This window comes from Paramormyrops kingsleyae, chromosome 12, assembly GCF_048594095.1.
Source record: "Paramormyrops kingsleyae isolate MSU_618 chromosome 12, PKINGS_0.4, whole genome shotgun sequence".
Classification (NCBI taxonomy): Eukaryota; Metazoa; Chordata; class Actinopteri; order Osteoglossiformes; family Mormyridae; genus Paramormyrops; species Paramormyrops kingsleyae.
The window spans coordinates 12,178,827-12,194,354 of NC_132808.1; the positions used below are offsets into that span (position 1 = coordinate 12,178,827).

The window sequence follows — 15,528 nt, forward strand, 5'->3', positions numbered from 1 at the left end:
AAAGCACACACTTCACTGAGTGCTGCCCCAGCTGTTTCAAAGGCCTTCAGCCACCCAAACAATCCCAGTGCAGATCAGAAGCCAGCTGGCAGAGAGCAGCAAAACAGTCACACAGACAGAAACAGGGGATTAAGCGATAAAGGCAGGAATCCTCCTGTCTGTCTGCCCCACCGACGGGTCCGATTATGGAGCAAAGGGAGAGAAACCATCATAGAGGATAGGAGATGAGGGACGTCCCACAATCCCAGCGCACAACCGCCCTGTTCACTGGCAACCCAGGGCTGCCACAGAAGGACAGTTCTGTGACTTCCAGGCACACGAGGTGGATTTTAGAGGAGCGATTTGCACAGCCCACTCAACCACAGGGGAGCAAGTATCTTAACCAGCAACCCCCAACCCTCACACAGCCAACGGTGGACGCCAGACGTGACCGTGACGGCGACTCGGGGAGCCTGCCTTCACTGGAGCGGCAACAAGCCATGGCGTGACAGCAGCACTGAACGGTGCGACCGGCATCCCTGATGACCACAACCCGGTCATTTCCTCAGGCACTTTAACTAGCAGTTAACATCCATGCGGGAGGGTCAAACACGACCCAGAAGGCCGAGGTCCCTGTCAGGCCAGCACTCCAATGCAGACCGATAAAAATTGAGCATCCCAATACAACTCCCATTTCCATACACACAAGCCTGGGTGTGAAATGACTGCAGACCCACTGACATTGTGGCCAGCTGCAGGCAGAAGCTGTCCACTGTCCTTCTCCATGTCCACCATCCACACACACGCTGCCCAGAGAGAAGACACAGGGGACAGTTCAGGGCCAGACAATAAAAATACAGACCAAGACTCGGTTTTAACCAACAAGTTGAATATAAAGAGTCACAGAGTACTCAACTGGTTAAGTGAAACAAAATCTTGGTCTCGATTTTTAACTATCTACCTATGCAGGAAGGGAACTTTGAATATTAGATGCTATAAAACTATTATATTAATAATCTTATCAGTAAATGGTGGTTAAAACCTAAACTCCTGCTAGAAAGTCCCACAAAACGAGATGTGATGAGCTGGAATGACTTTTCTTGGGTTTCAGGGGACTGGATAGACTGGGTTCCTCAACCGGTTAGGCGTTAACCTACCTGTGGCCCCTACCCACAAATCTGACCCTGGGCTGCCAGGACAATGAGAATGGGTGGATGAGCACTGCCATATGACGGCTTCTGCCCGACCCGTTTCAAGCACAAAGTACAAAGGTGAGAGGCGTGCAAAGCAAATAAGCCACACACCTCTAATGCCAACAAATCCTTTGTGTCACAAGCATGCAATCCTTCTGTGTTTAAAAACCAGAAACAAAACTCGCCATACTTCTTTATCAAGTCAAAACTGGTTTACACTGCGAGGCATGAAAATATGAATCGAGAGAAATAGAGATTAAATGAAACACAAATTATGTGTTTTAAGGGTACGAGAATAGTAGTAATTATAATACCAGTGATGAGGTCGAAAGGTGTGTTGTGGATCTGCACATTATATACCATTAACCCAGTATAAGGCACGGTCCACAGGGATCATAGGGGAGCGGACGCACACCGAAGCCGGTGTTATGCCGAAAAAAGGCATCCCTGCCGTAGAATGAATGCCGGTTTTCTGACGAGTTGAGCTTTTAGGGGGGGAGGGTTTTAGGGTTTTTTTTGGGGGGGGGGGTTAGGTTTAGGGTTTTAATGGTGTTGTGGAGGTTAGGGTTTTAGGGGGGTTTTTGGGGTTAGGGTTTTAGGGGTTTTCTGGGGATTAGGGTTAGGAGTAGGGTTTTCGATTAGCACTAGTCTACGGTAGCCTAACTCGACAAAGTAGCTCAACTCGTTTCAGATCAGCGATCAATCGGTCATTTAGAGACAGGCATGCATTCTACGGCAGGGATGCCTTTTTCGGCATAACACCTGTTTGGATCCCTGGCCGTAGATAACGCACCTGATACCCAGTCCGATGTGCTCCATGACGTTGGACAGCGACACATCCTTGGCCTGGAAGGGCTTTCGCTTCTCCTGGAACTCGTGAGCCAGGCAGATCCGCCAGCCTTCTTCCGGGACCCCGTAGCCGCGCTCCGCGGACACGTAGCGGCTCATAAGCCCGGCGGCTGGGTCACCGCTCGGCGGCTCCATGGCGCTTCGGATGCTCAGCCGACTGCCAAGGCCGGATCACGACGAGCCTGATGACGGGGGATGCCGGGTCCGTGATCAGGAGAGCACCTTGTGTGCGCCGGGAACGTACATACAGGGGATTTTCTACTTCCTCAAAAGTTCAGCGGTAGGACTTAAAAGCCGAAGGATCGCCGCATAGGAGCGGTGACGTTTCTCTCCCATAGGCGTCCCATTTGTTCACGCTGTCAATAATTAAAACGTCCCTTAAGCGCTCGCTTCCCAGCTCCGCGGCGCAGTGGTGCAGCAGGAGAGACTCGCAGATCAGGAAACCAAAGCTATTTAAAGCACGCTTGATGTATTTTTCCCACCCATCTCGTCTGACCACATCATAAATGCACAGGTCTCGGATAAATCAGACCGTAGCTGCACGCTGCTGCACTTTTAACCCCAACCTCGATTACAGGTTGCATTCGTGCATCCGCTTAACTATCAGGGATCCAGATGTGTCCGATAACCGGATGTACACTATAAAGAAACCAGGTTAACATGCTTAATTTCAATTCCCCTACCGCGGAAGACCAACGCACTTATACAGGTCAGGTTAAATTTAATGCAATGGACCATTAGCTATAGTTAATGTAAATTCCGTTTTTTTATTATTTATTTATTATAGTGAGCTTCACGCGAAATGCTCAGCTCTTCGCTTAAGCTACCCGAACGACTGTGTTTCTGAAACCATAAAAAATTATCTGTGAATAGTCAGGCGGGTCTTCTTGGGAATAACCCGGGTCCCCTCGCGGATGTCGACCGGCAAAACAATATTTATTTACCGCCTATAAGAGCAAAACTACCGCGCACCGCATCCCCAGATGGAGTGCGGGGAGCTAAGCGGCTATACGCTGGCAGAAACACAGGACACCGAGACCAGTGGTCGGCCTCGGAGAACCTCACGGAAATATGCCATAAAGTGCGCTTTGTTTTTCTTTTGGAAATGAATCTTGATGAGGTTGGCTTATTTCAGTGCTCTGTTACATGCCGTCCTTAGGGAAATCGTGTTGGATGTCGGGGAAGTCTCTCTCTCCACTGTTCAACTAATCCTCATTATTCGAGTGCAGACCAAAATAGGAAATCAGAGGTGGGGTCATTTTCAACATCCTTTCATTTTGTACATTGTTCACATTCATTGAGTCTTTTGGGGAAAAAAACAATATAGTTACAACTTAACCTCAAAAAACTTCCTTCGCACACCAAAAGAAGTAGGAAATTATTTTGGTGTTTTAATACTTTCTTTTTAAATACCCCTACCATAGGTACTTCCTAACATCCGTGTATATCATCGATGCCACGGGGCAGTACTGAGAGGCCAACAGAACTCTATACCGGCGTTGACACGAAAAGCAATGCCAGTTGCAGGATAAAGTCCCAGTAAACACATTATCCCCGGTTTGAAAATATATTTCTCCAGACCGGGTGCTACATTAATAGAACACAGATATGCGTTTAATGTGGCATGACATAAATTGTTCTGATTTTTTTTTTTTTTGAATGACAGAATATGCTTAGCACGGTTTATTGCTGAACAGTATTACGAAATTGTTTGATATCAGGCTTATTTATATATAGGAAAAGAACAAAACTACGGTTTAAAGAAAATCAAACGCAAGTTTGTGTGAACTTTTGATGATTCATCTGTGCTTTGTTGCGGGGTTGATGCGTTGTGACGAATTTTGACGATCACGCAGGGTAAGTTAAGTATCGAGCAGTTCTTTGGATGGAGTTTTGTTTATATGTCGCCTCTCTTGGTCGAATACTTTGATCACGGAAAGAAGTTATAGGTTTACATACCTTATTGATAGTCGAATTGAACCTAACTGGAACAAAACTGACTGGGGAGTACTATTTACCAAGGTAGGACTGTATTAGTATATCTGCCATTGGCAGGAATGTAACATGACATATAACATGTAACGGAGCAACAACACGGTGTATATATCAGGTGTTTTCCTAGGCGAACCAGTTTAAACCCTCCGAATAGTATATATTTTAATGAAGTAATTAATCTGCTCCAGTACGGAGCGTAGAAACCAGATATGACGAGCTACTATCTTCTGATTTGACACGTATGTCTTCGCATATTGTGAAATCCTGCGGCGACGGTATTGATACCACGTGTGTCCGCACAGATGATCGAAGTGGTGGCCTCCATGTCCCGAGGCCCGGTCTTCCTGGCCGGGGAGCTCTTGGAGTGCCTTATCACCTTCACCAATCCTATGTCCCATCTGTCCACCTCAGCTAGCAGGTAAGCTCCTCCCTCGTCCTCCAGTCCGCACTGTCAATAATGTTTCACGGACGTTTCGTTCCAAGATAGAGCACAATAATAGTGCTTCCCCACCGTTATCAATAAGCCGGTGGTCATAAGGGGGCGCATATGCAGTTTTAAAGGTCGCGTTTCAAATCTTTAATTGCATCCTTCATCGAATTGCTTTTAAAAGTGTAAAATGGGCGTGATTAACAGGCGAAGTGAATGCATATACATATATATGCATTGTATGAACAAATACATTACCATCCATAGTGTGGTACTTTTTTCCTCTGTTTTACTCCTTCTTCCAGTCCTGCCTCAGGTCTGGGAAATGTAAGTGCTTAACACATGTACATTAATCTGCCTGTCTCTGCCCAAACCAGTGAGATGCTGGCCTGGGCCAGTGCTCAGATCCATTGCCAGTTTCATGCCAGTGAGAGCAGGGTGGCGCTGCCAGCCCAAGGCAACAAGGACGTTCAGGCCGAGAGCGACACTGTGCTGATCCCTAGCAGGGGTGAGTGATGGAGGGGGGCAGTGGGCACCAACACTGTGCTGCCTCACGGTCACAGAGATGCACGCATGTTGATACCAGGGGTGTTGTAGGGTAAGAGGAAATCCAAGGTATAGTCCAGAACTATTTGGTCAGAAAAAAAAACCTTTGGCCCGTCAGTTCCATTCAGAATACATTATTTCTGTATCCATAAACTACATACATATAACGACCAAAACGTAATTAAAAGAGATTCAGGGCTTTGCTTAAAACATTCACGGCTTATGCTTCACTAAGCCGACCCTAGTGTCACCTTCATACGGGACGTAGAATTCCTGTACTCTACAAGATTGCTACCCAGTCTGGTCCTCGGGGATCAAAGTCGGTCCACATTTTTGCACCCTCCCAGCAGCCAAAGCATGGACTGTCTGTGCCTCCCCAAGGACCGGATTGGGAAACCCTGCTCCACAGATATGTAACCAGCATGTGCTGCAGCATAAATGTGCTCGTGATGAAGATCAAAACTCTGAGCACTTCCACTCGTGACATTTTAAAGAGGAATTTGCTGGAAGACGTATTTGGATGTTGTAATGGGATTACTGGTACGTGAGTGGTCTGCTTCTTTAAGGGTGCACTCTAACGCAGACCTCCCCCATTGTCCCAAACTCTCTTTAACCCAGGCGAGCGTGGGCAGTGCATGTTAGACACCCCCCCAAAGATCCTATTCTGTGACCTGCGGCTCGACCCGGGAGAGAGCAAAACCTGTAAGTCTGAGGCGGCGTTATTAATTATCGCTGCCTTATTGGTTTAATCCCAAGCACAATGGCCGGCTGTAAGGCAGGAATGTAATATTCTCATGCTGCTCAGTCTTCTTTGTTTTCACCCTGACCTGAAGTGAGGTCTATCCATTGTGGACCCCTGCCTGCCCCTCCCCCCCCCCCAGACTCGTACAGTGAGGTGGTGCCAACTGACGGCCCCCCCAGCTTCCGCGGCCAGGCGGTGAAGTACGTCTACAAGCTGACCATTGGCTGCCAGCGTGTCAACTCCCCCATCAAGCTGCTCCGGGTGCCCTTCAGGGTGCTCGTCCTGCAGGGTGCGTCGGCGTGCCCTGCTGGGCCCGGGACTCAGGCCTCCAGAACTTTAAGGGACTGAAATGTGCATAGAAATTACAAAGGATACTAGACTGTGCTCTGCTCCTCTGTACAATAGGAGTCCTTCATAAGCATCAAGAATCTGTATGCTTTGGATGAGCAAAGAACAGATGTAGTAGCGGTGTGCTAAGCTATGCTTTAGGTGAGGATGAGGCGTAGGAACATCTGACGGCTTTAGTAAGGGGCAGAAATGATGGTGAAATAGCTCAGGGTTCTGTTTCTCTATGTAATGTAGGTTTAGAATAATGTGTTTATGCAAATCATTGAACAGATATCTGATACAGAAATTTTCTTTATTTTTGAGAAGAGCTAAATGAACATAGAAATTGAAATGAAGATTGAATGTTAGAATGTAAAAGCTCCCCATTTCCACTCTATTATTTAATAATAGGTTGGGTAATACTCTGACAAATGTTTTTGTCAGCAGGCATGCCTGAGCCTCCCTCCCCCCAGGACGAGGAGGTGGCCCCCTCAAACCCCTTCCTGGATGACGAAGAGACGGGTAGAAGAGACACCAGGCCTCTGGAGAAGGCCCTGGACATGCTGATGGTCACTACCTCACGCCGCTGTCCACGTGAGTCTCACGTGTGTGTGTCTGTGTGTCCGTGTGTGTAAGTATGAGTCATTCTTGCGTGACCAGCATAGTGCCTTTGAAGACGCATTATGCAATAATAGAGCACTGACAATGTCATGACGTATGGATCAGTCTCCATTGTATGTCTGTGTTGGTGTAAACATGACTTTGCCTTATTTATGTGTGTGTTTAGTATGGGGTTGACCTTTGCCTTCTTCCTAACACAGACCTTTTCAATATCACTAACATGAGGGGCAAGGTGGCAAAGTTCTGCATCTTCAAGACTGTGTACAGGTTAGGGGAGGACATCATCGGGACGTTTAACTTCTCCGAGGGAGATATTCCCTGTCTGCAGGTAACAGCCACCACTTTGCCTCTTTTAGCTTGGCTTTCATGTTTAATTTTCAACATTAATGTTCGTAGACTTTTTATCATGAATTATATTTTGACTTCCTGTAAGTTTATAGTGTCAAAACCTGCTTGCGTATTACATGTGTGTGTCATGTATATAGTACATATATATATATTAGGGGTGGAGCCGAACCCGAATACGGTATTCGGAAAGGCACAAATAATGTGTTTTTTACGAATACTTATTTCGAACAAATACTTAAAAAAAATATTTGTATTCGGGAACAAGAAAAACTTTATATGGAAAAAGCTGCGTTTCCTCTTGAGACCGCAGTGCATGCCCGGATGAGTGAGTGAGTTCAGGAGTCGGGGGGGGGTTGTAAAAGAGGTGACTGACACAGGCTGCTCGATCCACACAGTAACAGAGAAGGCTCGGCTGAGCGAAAAAAGACTTAACTGTATCACTATTTTTGTTGAATAGATTTTTGTACCTTAACTGGGTTCCGGAGGCAGTTTATAACTTTCGGGAAGCGGAGTTTGATCGGGAGATTATTCCATTACGCTGCATTATTGACGTCTGCAATCAGGTGCTCTCATGTTCGCTCTGTTTACGTAGCTCTGTTAGCTCGCTAATTTAGACAATAGGCTGTTGACAGAGTAACGTTAACGTTTGGTTAAAAAGGTTAAAACAATGCTTGTGTAGTTGTGTCGAATTGTATGCACTTGTAGGAGTTATATGGTACGTTTAAGTTACTCTGTCTACTGCATATCCATAATTATTATAATGGATATAATTAAAGAATACTTACACTATAGCGTAAATTAGAAGTGCAACGCGAAAAAACTGGATTTTTACGCCTATTTTGAATTTTACTCGAATACGAATACAAATACAAATACTTTTCCCCCCTCAACAAATACAAATACAGATACAAATACCGGCTGCTTTGCACACCCCTAATATATATATATATATATATACATAACATTGGCTACAGTGGCTCTTTCACACTGAAGTTCCAGAACTTCTGTAGCTCCCGGGCACTTTCGTGTGCCGCGTTCCCACTGCACGACAGGAACTGGGACCTTTATGTTAAATAAGCATGGGAGATGCAGAAAGCTCATATGATGAACTTCACATGTAATTACATAAGAAACTACACTGCCAAGCCAAAACAACGGAAGATAAATAAGTTGTTTTCTTAGTTATTTGGGTGGGGAGGTCGATCAGGATCAAAACAGGACACAGTTTTTATTTGTATTTCACTTATACGACCCATAACATTTATAATTCTTAATAATCTGGCCAGCAGATCAATCTATTGTTTTCCACCGAATAAAAAATGATGTGATGTCATCCCACTAATAAGCGCTGGCGAGTTTGACTGCTGGCACCAGCGATATTAGACAAAAATATTGGGGGGGCAGCACATGGCTCAGTGGGCTAAGCCTGTGTGCCTTTGATAGGAGGGTCGCCAGTCCGAACCCAGCTTCAGCACGTCTGCGGCTCCTTGAGCAAGGCCCTTGACCCCCTGCTCCCTGGGCGCCACTGCAGGTGGCAGTTGGGGGAGGCGTATAGAGAATTTCAATAATGTATCAATTATTATTATTGTTGTTGTTATTATTGTTATTATTATTATTATATTGGTTATCGAATTTTCCAATGCAGAAATATGAAGATTCAAGCAAAACATGTATTAATTGATGCATAAAATGTAATTGAGGTAAAAAATAATTCTGTCTGCTCAGTGTTTGCTCTGCTACTTCTGTCTATTTTCACTGCACTTCTGTGTAAGTTCCAAGTTAGCGCCGGAGCTTGTGGTCAACCAGTCAGCGAGCTTATCGCTGTAAGCGCCTCCCTAGTGGTTCGTGTTTGAATGAAAAGTACCAAGGCTGTGTCCGAATTCAGGGGCTGCATCCTTCAAAGGCTGCATTTGAAGACCGAATGTGTCACATTGGTGAGGTACGGCTGCCCCATTTCGAAGGCTCCTTCAAATGCGGTCTGGAAATGCATCCCTCTTTTGCCGAGTTGTGAAGGATGCACCCGATGGATCCTTCGCAGCCCAACATATCCCAAGATTCACTGTGCGGAGGCAAAGTGGGTGTGTCCCAGCTAGGCGACAGGAGCCGAACTTTGTGACTCAAGGTTAACAGCGAACAGCTGGTGACGCAAATCGGAAATTTTCAGTAGGCCAGACTGTCACATTCGACAATGCTTTCTGTTTGATCTTTGAAGAATGCAGCCTACAAAGGCTACATAGACCGTGTCCTTTGAAGGATTCAGCCCATGAATTCAGACATAGGCCAAGTCTGGGGTAGGTACTAACAAAGGAAATACAGTCAGGCCAAGTTTCTGCAGTGTAAACACGACACGGGGCCTGCTGATTGGTTGGTGTCAGAGTAGGAGTAGCCAAGCAGGTGAATCTGCATTTGGGAGCACTGATATCAACATGGGGGGTGATTAGGAACTGCAGTAGACTAGCATCCCATCTGGGGAGTCCCTTGCCTCGCTTTCTGTGCCTCCTCGGGTCAGCGGTTTAATGCTGAAGGGCGCGTCTTCTTACACGGCAGTACACAGTCAGCCTACAGAGCGAGGAGGACGTCCAACCCCAGTACCAGCGCCGGCCCAACCAGTCGGCCAGCGTCACCAGCCACGGGCGCCACCTCGAGTCATGTTTGCACACGGCCTCCAGCCACTTTTCCCTGCCCATCCCTCTCAACGTCACTCCAGGCTTCAGCACAGACATCGGTCAGTGTGCAGCAAAGTCGCCGCTTCATCCCTGAGCTGTTTTTATTGGTTAGCGGGACTGAACTTTCCCCCTGTCCCTCCCTCCCTCTCGCTCGTCCTCTCCCAGTGAGCCTGAGGTGGCGGCTGCATTTTGAGTTCGTGACGGCCCGGGAGCCAATGGAGCCGCCCACTGTGCTGCAGAACCAATCAGAGGTCACAGTGTGGACGGGGGCGGGCCTGGTGGACGTGGACACCTTCAGCTGGGATTTGCCCATCAAAGTTCTGCCCACCAATCCTACTCTGGTATCTTATGTCTCCCAGTTCTCTGGGACCAATAGCATTAATATTTAAATGGACTGAAAGAAGTTTATTTTGACTATTGTATGTTTTGCAGTGCAGTTCATTTCTCCATCTCTAAGATGTATCTTAGAACATATCTTATGTCCAGTTGGATTAACACCGTTTGGAGACGACCTGAGGCTACAAACTGGTGTAACTGAACTAGGTCAGGTTACTTCTACTCAGTGCAACAGTGACTAAGTATTATGCACGTAACTATGGAAACTCAGTTTCTGCTGAATTATTGTCTGTCTAAATGTTTATGTAAACTGTCATTTATTAAAAAGTATTATATTTAAACTTAATGTTCCTGTTTTTCACCCAATACTAAGGGTTTTTTTCTACCTGCTGTATGATCCTTCTGTTAAAAATGCCACAAGCCATGTGTTATTTCTCTGAGTAATGATTTAATTAAGCAGTTCAGAGTACAGATGCAGTAATACAGATGCATGTATACCAGTGCAGGCAGGGCTGTGTGCAGAAGCGGAAGCTGAACGGCGTTCAGAAGTGCAGACCCTTTTAAGGTGGAACGCTACTCTAACATGGACTTAAGTGTGTCTGCACAGCTGTGTGTGCTGGTGTGCTCTGGTTCTGCTCAAATCCCTTCAAGGGGCAGCGCTAGCACCCCCGGTGGACCTAGAGCCGCCCAACCCTAATGTCAAAGGTTCCACCATCTTCAGAACTCTTCATTTCAGTGTGTTTCTCTGATGCACTACAGATGTATTTGAGGACAAGCTTGATTACATAGATGGATATGGAGAAGAGCTGGGGTTTGGGGAGGGGGTCCCACCTACACCCCCAGGCTGATGGGCAGGGTCCTGTGCTTGGGGTCCAGGTTGTCCTCCCCACTGGAGACGCATGGAAGGCGGGGGTCTGCGGTCTGCACCAGCGTGGCCCTGCAGGTCTCTGGTTCCACACGGACCTCACACCAAGCGGGGAAGTCCACTGGGTGCTGGACGCTGATGGGAGAAAGGGTGAGGCTGATATGGGGGGGGATGTCCAGCTGTCTGATGGAGGCCCTGCTGAAGTAACTCTGACTGTAAACTGGAATGTTTTTTGTTTTACCCAAATATCCCATTTTGCTCTCTTTTTGAGACATACACAAACATATATATATGTGTACACACACACACACACACACACACAGTATATATACACTGATGTGAGTGAAGCTGGCGGTCAGAGCACAGGGTCAGGCCATTTACCCGGCACCCCTGGAGTCTTTCGGAGGACTAAGGACCTGCTCAAGAGGCCAACAGAGATGTGATTACCAGGCCAAGACTGGGGCTCTAACCAGCAACCTTCCGATCACAGGCACCGAGACCTAGCCCAATGAGGCACAAACATTATTCCATCCATCCATCCATCCTCTCTCTTATCCAGGTCCAGGTCACGGGCAGAATTCTGAGCAGGGATGCCCAGACCTCCCTCTCACAAGCCACCTCCTCTAGCTCCTCCGAGGGAGTGCCAAGGGGTTGCCAGGCCAGCAGAAATATGTAACCTCTGCAGCGTGTCCTGGGTCTGCCCCGGGGCCCCCTTCCGGTTGGACATGCCTGAAACACCTCCCTAGGGAGGCGTCCAGGTGGCATTCTAGTCAGATGCCTGAACCACCTCAGCTGGCTCCTTTCGATGTGGAGGAGCAGCGGCTCTCCTTTCTGCTGCTTGTATCCACAATCTCGTTCTTTCAGTCACTAACCCAAACCTCATGACCATAGGTGAGGGTAGGAACATAGCTATTGATTTATCGGTCAATCTTTGCCTTCTGGGCCAGCGTTCTCTGTTTACCACCCCAGAACGGTTCGGCGTCCACATTACTGCTGACGCCTGTCCATCTCCCACCCCCTTCCCTTACTCGTCAAACATTACTCGTTACTATTATGTGTAATGAAATGGAGCTATGGTTTGGTAGCTGGACCAGGAAAACAAGGCGATGTGATGAAGGGGCTCGACACGCCACCACACGCACAAGCGTACATACGTCTCGCAGCAGCCGACGCCCACTGGATGCAGACACGTGCACTGGAGGCATTCGGCGGTGGTCCAGGATTCGCCCAGGGAGTAGAAGGTACCCTGGTACTGACACGATGCTGAGAGGGCACAGTGGGACAGGGGTCACACCACAGCTCATCTATCAGCAGGTACTAAAGCATTTCCATGTCAGATTTTCATTAAATACTAAGGAATAAAGGGAAGGTTTTCCGACAAAGTGACTCAAAAGGTATAGGTGCTCCCCCTATAGGTGAAATCAAACATCGCCTGAATGTATATAAATAAAATCACCCGCAGCATCTTTTAAATATCAAGTGTAAGATAAACAATGAAATATTCAACGTGACTGTTAAGAAGTGTTTCCAAGTAAGCAAATGGCATGTTGTGAATATATGTTGTGCCTCATTGCAGTATGTGTAATCTATAAGAAAACTAACCAAAGCCTCATTGCGGTATGTGTGATCTATAAGAAGACTAAGCAAAGCCTCATCCATGGCCCTTACCTCGGAAGTTGAAGTGACATTGTGTCGGAGCCCCTGGGCAGGTGGTCCAAAGCACAGTCCCCATCAAAAGAGCCAGAGCCAGCTGTCCTGCCATTGCGCTCATGGTCGTCTCTCAGAATCTTCCCTCAGCCCAAAGTAGCTCCATTTTATACCCCCGATACTTTATGAGCCAGGCGCAGCCCTGATGAGGGGCGCTGTGGGCCGAACAGGAGGGCGGGCGGCGCCGGGGTCTCGGGGGGGTGAAGGCGGTGTGGGGAAAAAGGTTGTCTTGGCATAACTCTGGCACTCTGGAGCAAACAGTTCCTCGCTCCAGTGGGCATGACCTCTAAAACGATAGAAACACTGACACATCCTGGTATGACTAACAGACGAAATGTGGAGGAAAGTCATAAAGACCCACGGAAGTCACAGCACACCAAGATATAAGACTATGATCCTGGCAGAATGCCGTCAGTAATCATCACGCTAACAATTCCAGCGCTAATATCCACACCAAGGCTTTCAAAACACTATTTTATTTCAACATTCCAAAAGGGAATACATTACACGACAAGGTACCTACCACCACAGTAAAATACTGCCTTTGCTTATTTAGTAGATACCTTTATCCAAAGTAACATACAGCTGAGAGAGCAGGGTTAGCCAGTCCCTGAAGCAGTTGGGGTTAAGGACCTTTCTCAAGGGCCTAATGGTGAAATCACTCGGCCGACCCTGGGATTTAAACCACTCACCATCGGATCACAGGCACAGTTCTAACCTGCACTGAACCTCACAGAATTTTGCTATAGGATAGAGTCTGCTTGACTTTCCTGTTGGGATACTGTTAACATGAATGATTCTGGTCTCTCAGGACCAAGCTTGTTACCAAGTAGCATCCCAGAAGTCCCAATTCACACTAAGCCAGTTGGACAGTGTGGCCCTCCTCTTGCGATGACCCCTGTCCTCATCCTTCCCTCGGAGAAACTCCCAATGATGTCAGTATGGTTCCAGCAGCACTGCATCCGCACTGTGACTTCATGTAGGCCTCATCCAGGCCTAGGGCAGTTTAGCCAGGATTTTCGCCTATTTGGGTAGAGGAAACTCATAAAGAATGGATCAGACTTTTATGGCCACACCGCAGGTGTGTACATGTGAGGTTAGTTTGTCCATCTCACGCCTACCTCAGCTGCTCCACTACTGTCTGGATAGGAGACGGATCTGGGGTGGGGGGAGTGGTGTTGTTAGGCCTTCAGGGTAATGCTCCCTGATCCGGAACAAAACATTAGCTCACATTAGCTCATCTCCTGTGGTCTGCTATCAGGCCGGGAGACGGGGACCGTCGGAAAACTTTGCGAAGTGTGAATGGGCCCTGTGGGTCCCCCAAACCTCTCCATTCCGGTCACACGCCCCAGTGTTCAGCCAATCACATTTGTATAAATCTGTTCCCATCAGCCACGATGCTACTGCACCACCTCATCCAGCAGATTCTCCAGAACAACAGGCTGCATGGTGGTCGGCTGGATCCATGGGTTCAAATTCAAAAAATTGCCATGAGTAACAACCTAATTTGAATGGCTTCCAAAAAAACCTATAAGCTGTGCAAGTAGCTTTTGATAAAACCTCCTAACACCTACATATAATCCTAGAGTAAATGCCCTTTATTACAATCCTGTGCTCCAGAGTGGTGCAAAGACCTTCCTCCTTGTGTTGACTGTAGCCCAATAGACCACAGGTAGAAACCTCTCCCAAGCCCTGATGACCCACAGAGAGAAGAGAGCAGTCAATGTTCCACTCAAGCGATTAAATGCTCAAGTTTAAAATCATCCTAGTCAAATAGGTAACCTTCATGAATCAGAGTGGTTTGCGGGGGCAGAGTTAGGGAGAATGGAGAGGGCTAAATAAATATTATTTATAAGTCACTCATGTAGGACAGTAAGAAAACAGGGCATGTGTGACCCTCTACACAACGTCAGCTTAAAGCAGGGAGCTTTAAAGTGCCCTGGTCATGCCTCCCTACAGCACACACATCAGGGGCGGAAACCCTGACCATTATGTGTTTTCGTAACTTCAGCAGCCAGGAATGTGCGGTTGCGTCAGAGGGCTCCCCGACCCCCATGCAAGTCCGGGTGCAATGGTCCCTGTCCATTTAAAGAGGCGTTAATGACGAATGGAGCATATAATGGACAGAAGTGACCTGCTGCTGTGGAGACTGACTCATCACTCAGCTCAGCCAATAAAATAAACTATGAGGAGGGGCTACCTGTCACCACAGAGTCGTACCCTGGGAGACAACACAGGACAGTCATAGTATGGGTTAGGCTGAATAGCTTGAATGTAAGTAATGCATTTTTATTGTTAGCATAAGGGTGTTTACCCTGGACATTACCCTGTCCTAGTTTACGGAGACCCTGGATCCACTGACAGCTAGAAAAACCATAAAGCGACATTGTTTCATCACACCTCTGAAGTTGGAGGTTTGCATCCTGTGTGTGTGGAGTTTGCATGTTCTACCCCTGTCATGTAGGTTTTGCACAGTCTATAACCATGCAGTTAGGCTGTGTATGTGCCCTGTGATGGACGGGCAACTGGTTAATTATAACCCAGGCAGAAGACAGGACATTTTAAAGGAATGCTGTAAATATGGTCACCATGGACTTGATAGCATATAAGAAGAATAATTAATGCAGATCATACCCATGTTCACTGTACCCTCCTAATTTCATGGTTCTGTGTTTGATTCTTGGTCCTGGTTTTGTGAATGTGGGTGTTTTCTCCGTGTCTGAGGGGGTTTTCTTCCACAATGTGGATTTTACAGTTCACCTCTAATATTGCAGTATACATCAATTAAATATTTCATGCACTTTCACATCTACATACAGACAAAATCCTGCAGCTTTAAGAGCGAATCTCCTGAACTCCCCTTCCGGGATTCTTCAACCAATCATTTACGTTCTACAGATGAAGGTAACGGACGCAACATAGACTGA

At 47.1% G+C, this 15,528-nt stretch overlaps 3 protein-coding genes across 9 annotated transcripts in view; 1 reads left to right on the forward strand and 2 right to left on the reverse strand.

The window, feature by feature from the left end:
- The window catches only part of gba2 (glucosidase, beta (bile acid) 2), a 22,661-nt gene extending 20,505 nt beyond the window's left edge, over positions 1-2,156 (reverse strand). The window contains exon 1 of the mRNA XM_023825414.2: positions 1,966-2,156. Within this exon, the coding sequence (XP_023681182.1) occupies positions 1,966-2,156 (191 nt within the window). The remainder of the gene's footprint in view (positions 1-1,965) is intronic.
- On the forward strand, positions 2,155-10,370 carry rgp1 (GP1 homolog, RAB6A GEF complex partner 1). 5 transcript variants are annotated; one of them, XM_023825416.2, is made up of 9 exons: positions 2,155-2,301; positions 4,319-4,434; positions 4,821-4,951; positions 5,608-5,691; positions 5,871-6,020; positions 6,503-6,652; positions 6,880-7,007; positions 9,575-9,752; positions 9,859-10,370. In XM_023825416.2, the coding sequence occupies exons 1-9, from the start codon at positions 2,155-2,157 to the stop codon at positions 10,080-10,082; spliced, it is 1,308 nt and encodes a 435-aa protein (XP_023681184.1). In that variant the 3' UTR covers positions 10,083-10,370. The 5 variants fall into 5 exon arrangements, with proteins under 5 accessions (XP_023681184.1, XP_023681185.1, XP_023681187.1 ...); XM_023825417.2 differs by having other exon boundaries at positions 6,506-6,652; XM_023825419.2 differs by having other exon boundaries at positions 2,200-3,878.
- A 109-nt stretch (positions 10,371-10,479) lies between these two features.
- On the reverse strand, positions 10,480-15,515 carry msmp1 (microseminoprotein, prostate associated 1). Of its 3 annotated transcripts, XM_023825456.2 has the most exons (4): positions 13,723-15,515; positions 12,563-13,624; positions 12,037-12,157; positions 10,480-11,029 (listed from the first exon to the last, which is right to left on the reverse strand). In XM_023825456.2, exons 2-4 carry the CDS (start codon positions 12,663-12,665, stop codon positions 10,861-10,863), a joined length of 393 nt encoding a protein of 130 aa, XP_023681224.1. In that variant the 5' UTR covers positions 12,666-13,624; positions 13,723-15,515; the 3' UTR covers positions 10,480-10,860. The 3 variants fall into 3 exon arrangements, with proteins under 3 accessions (XP_023681224.1, XP_023681225.1, XP_072574803.1); XM_023825457.2 differs by having other exon boundaries at positions 12,049-12,157; positions 12,563-15,515; XM_072718702.1 differs by having other exon boundaries at positions 12,563-15,515.
- Between the last annotated feature and the right edge of the window lie 13 nt (positions 15,516-15,528).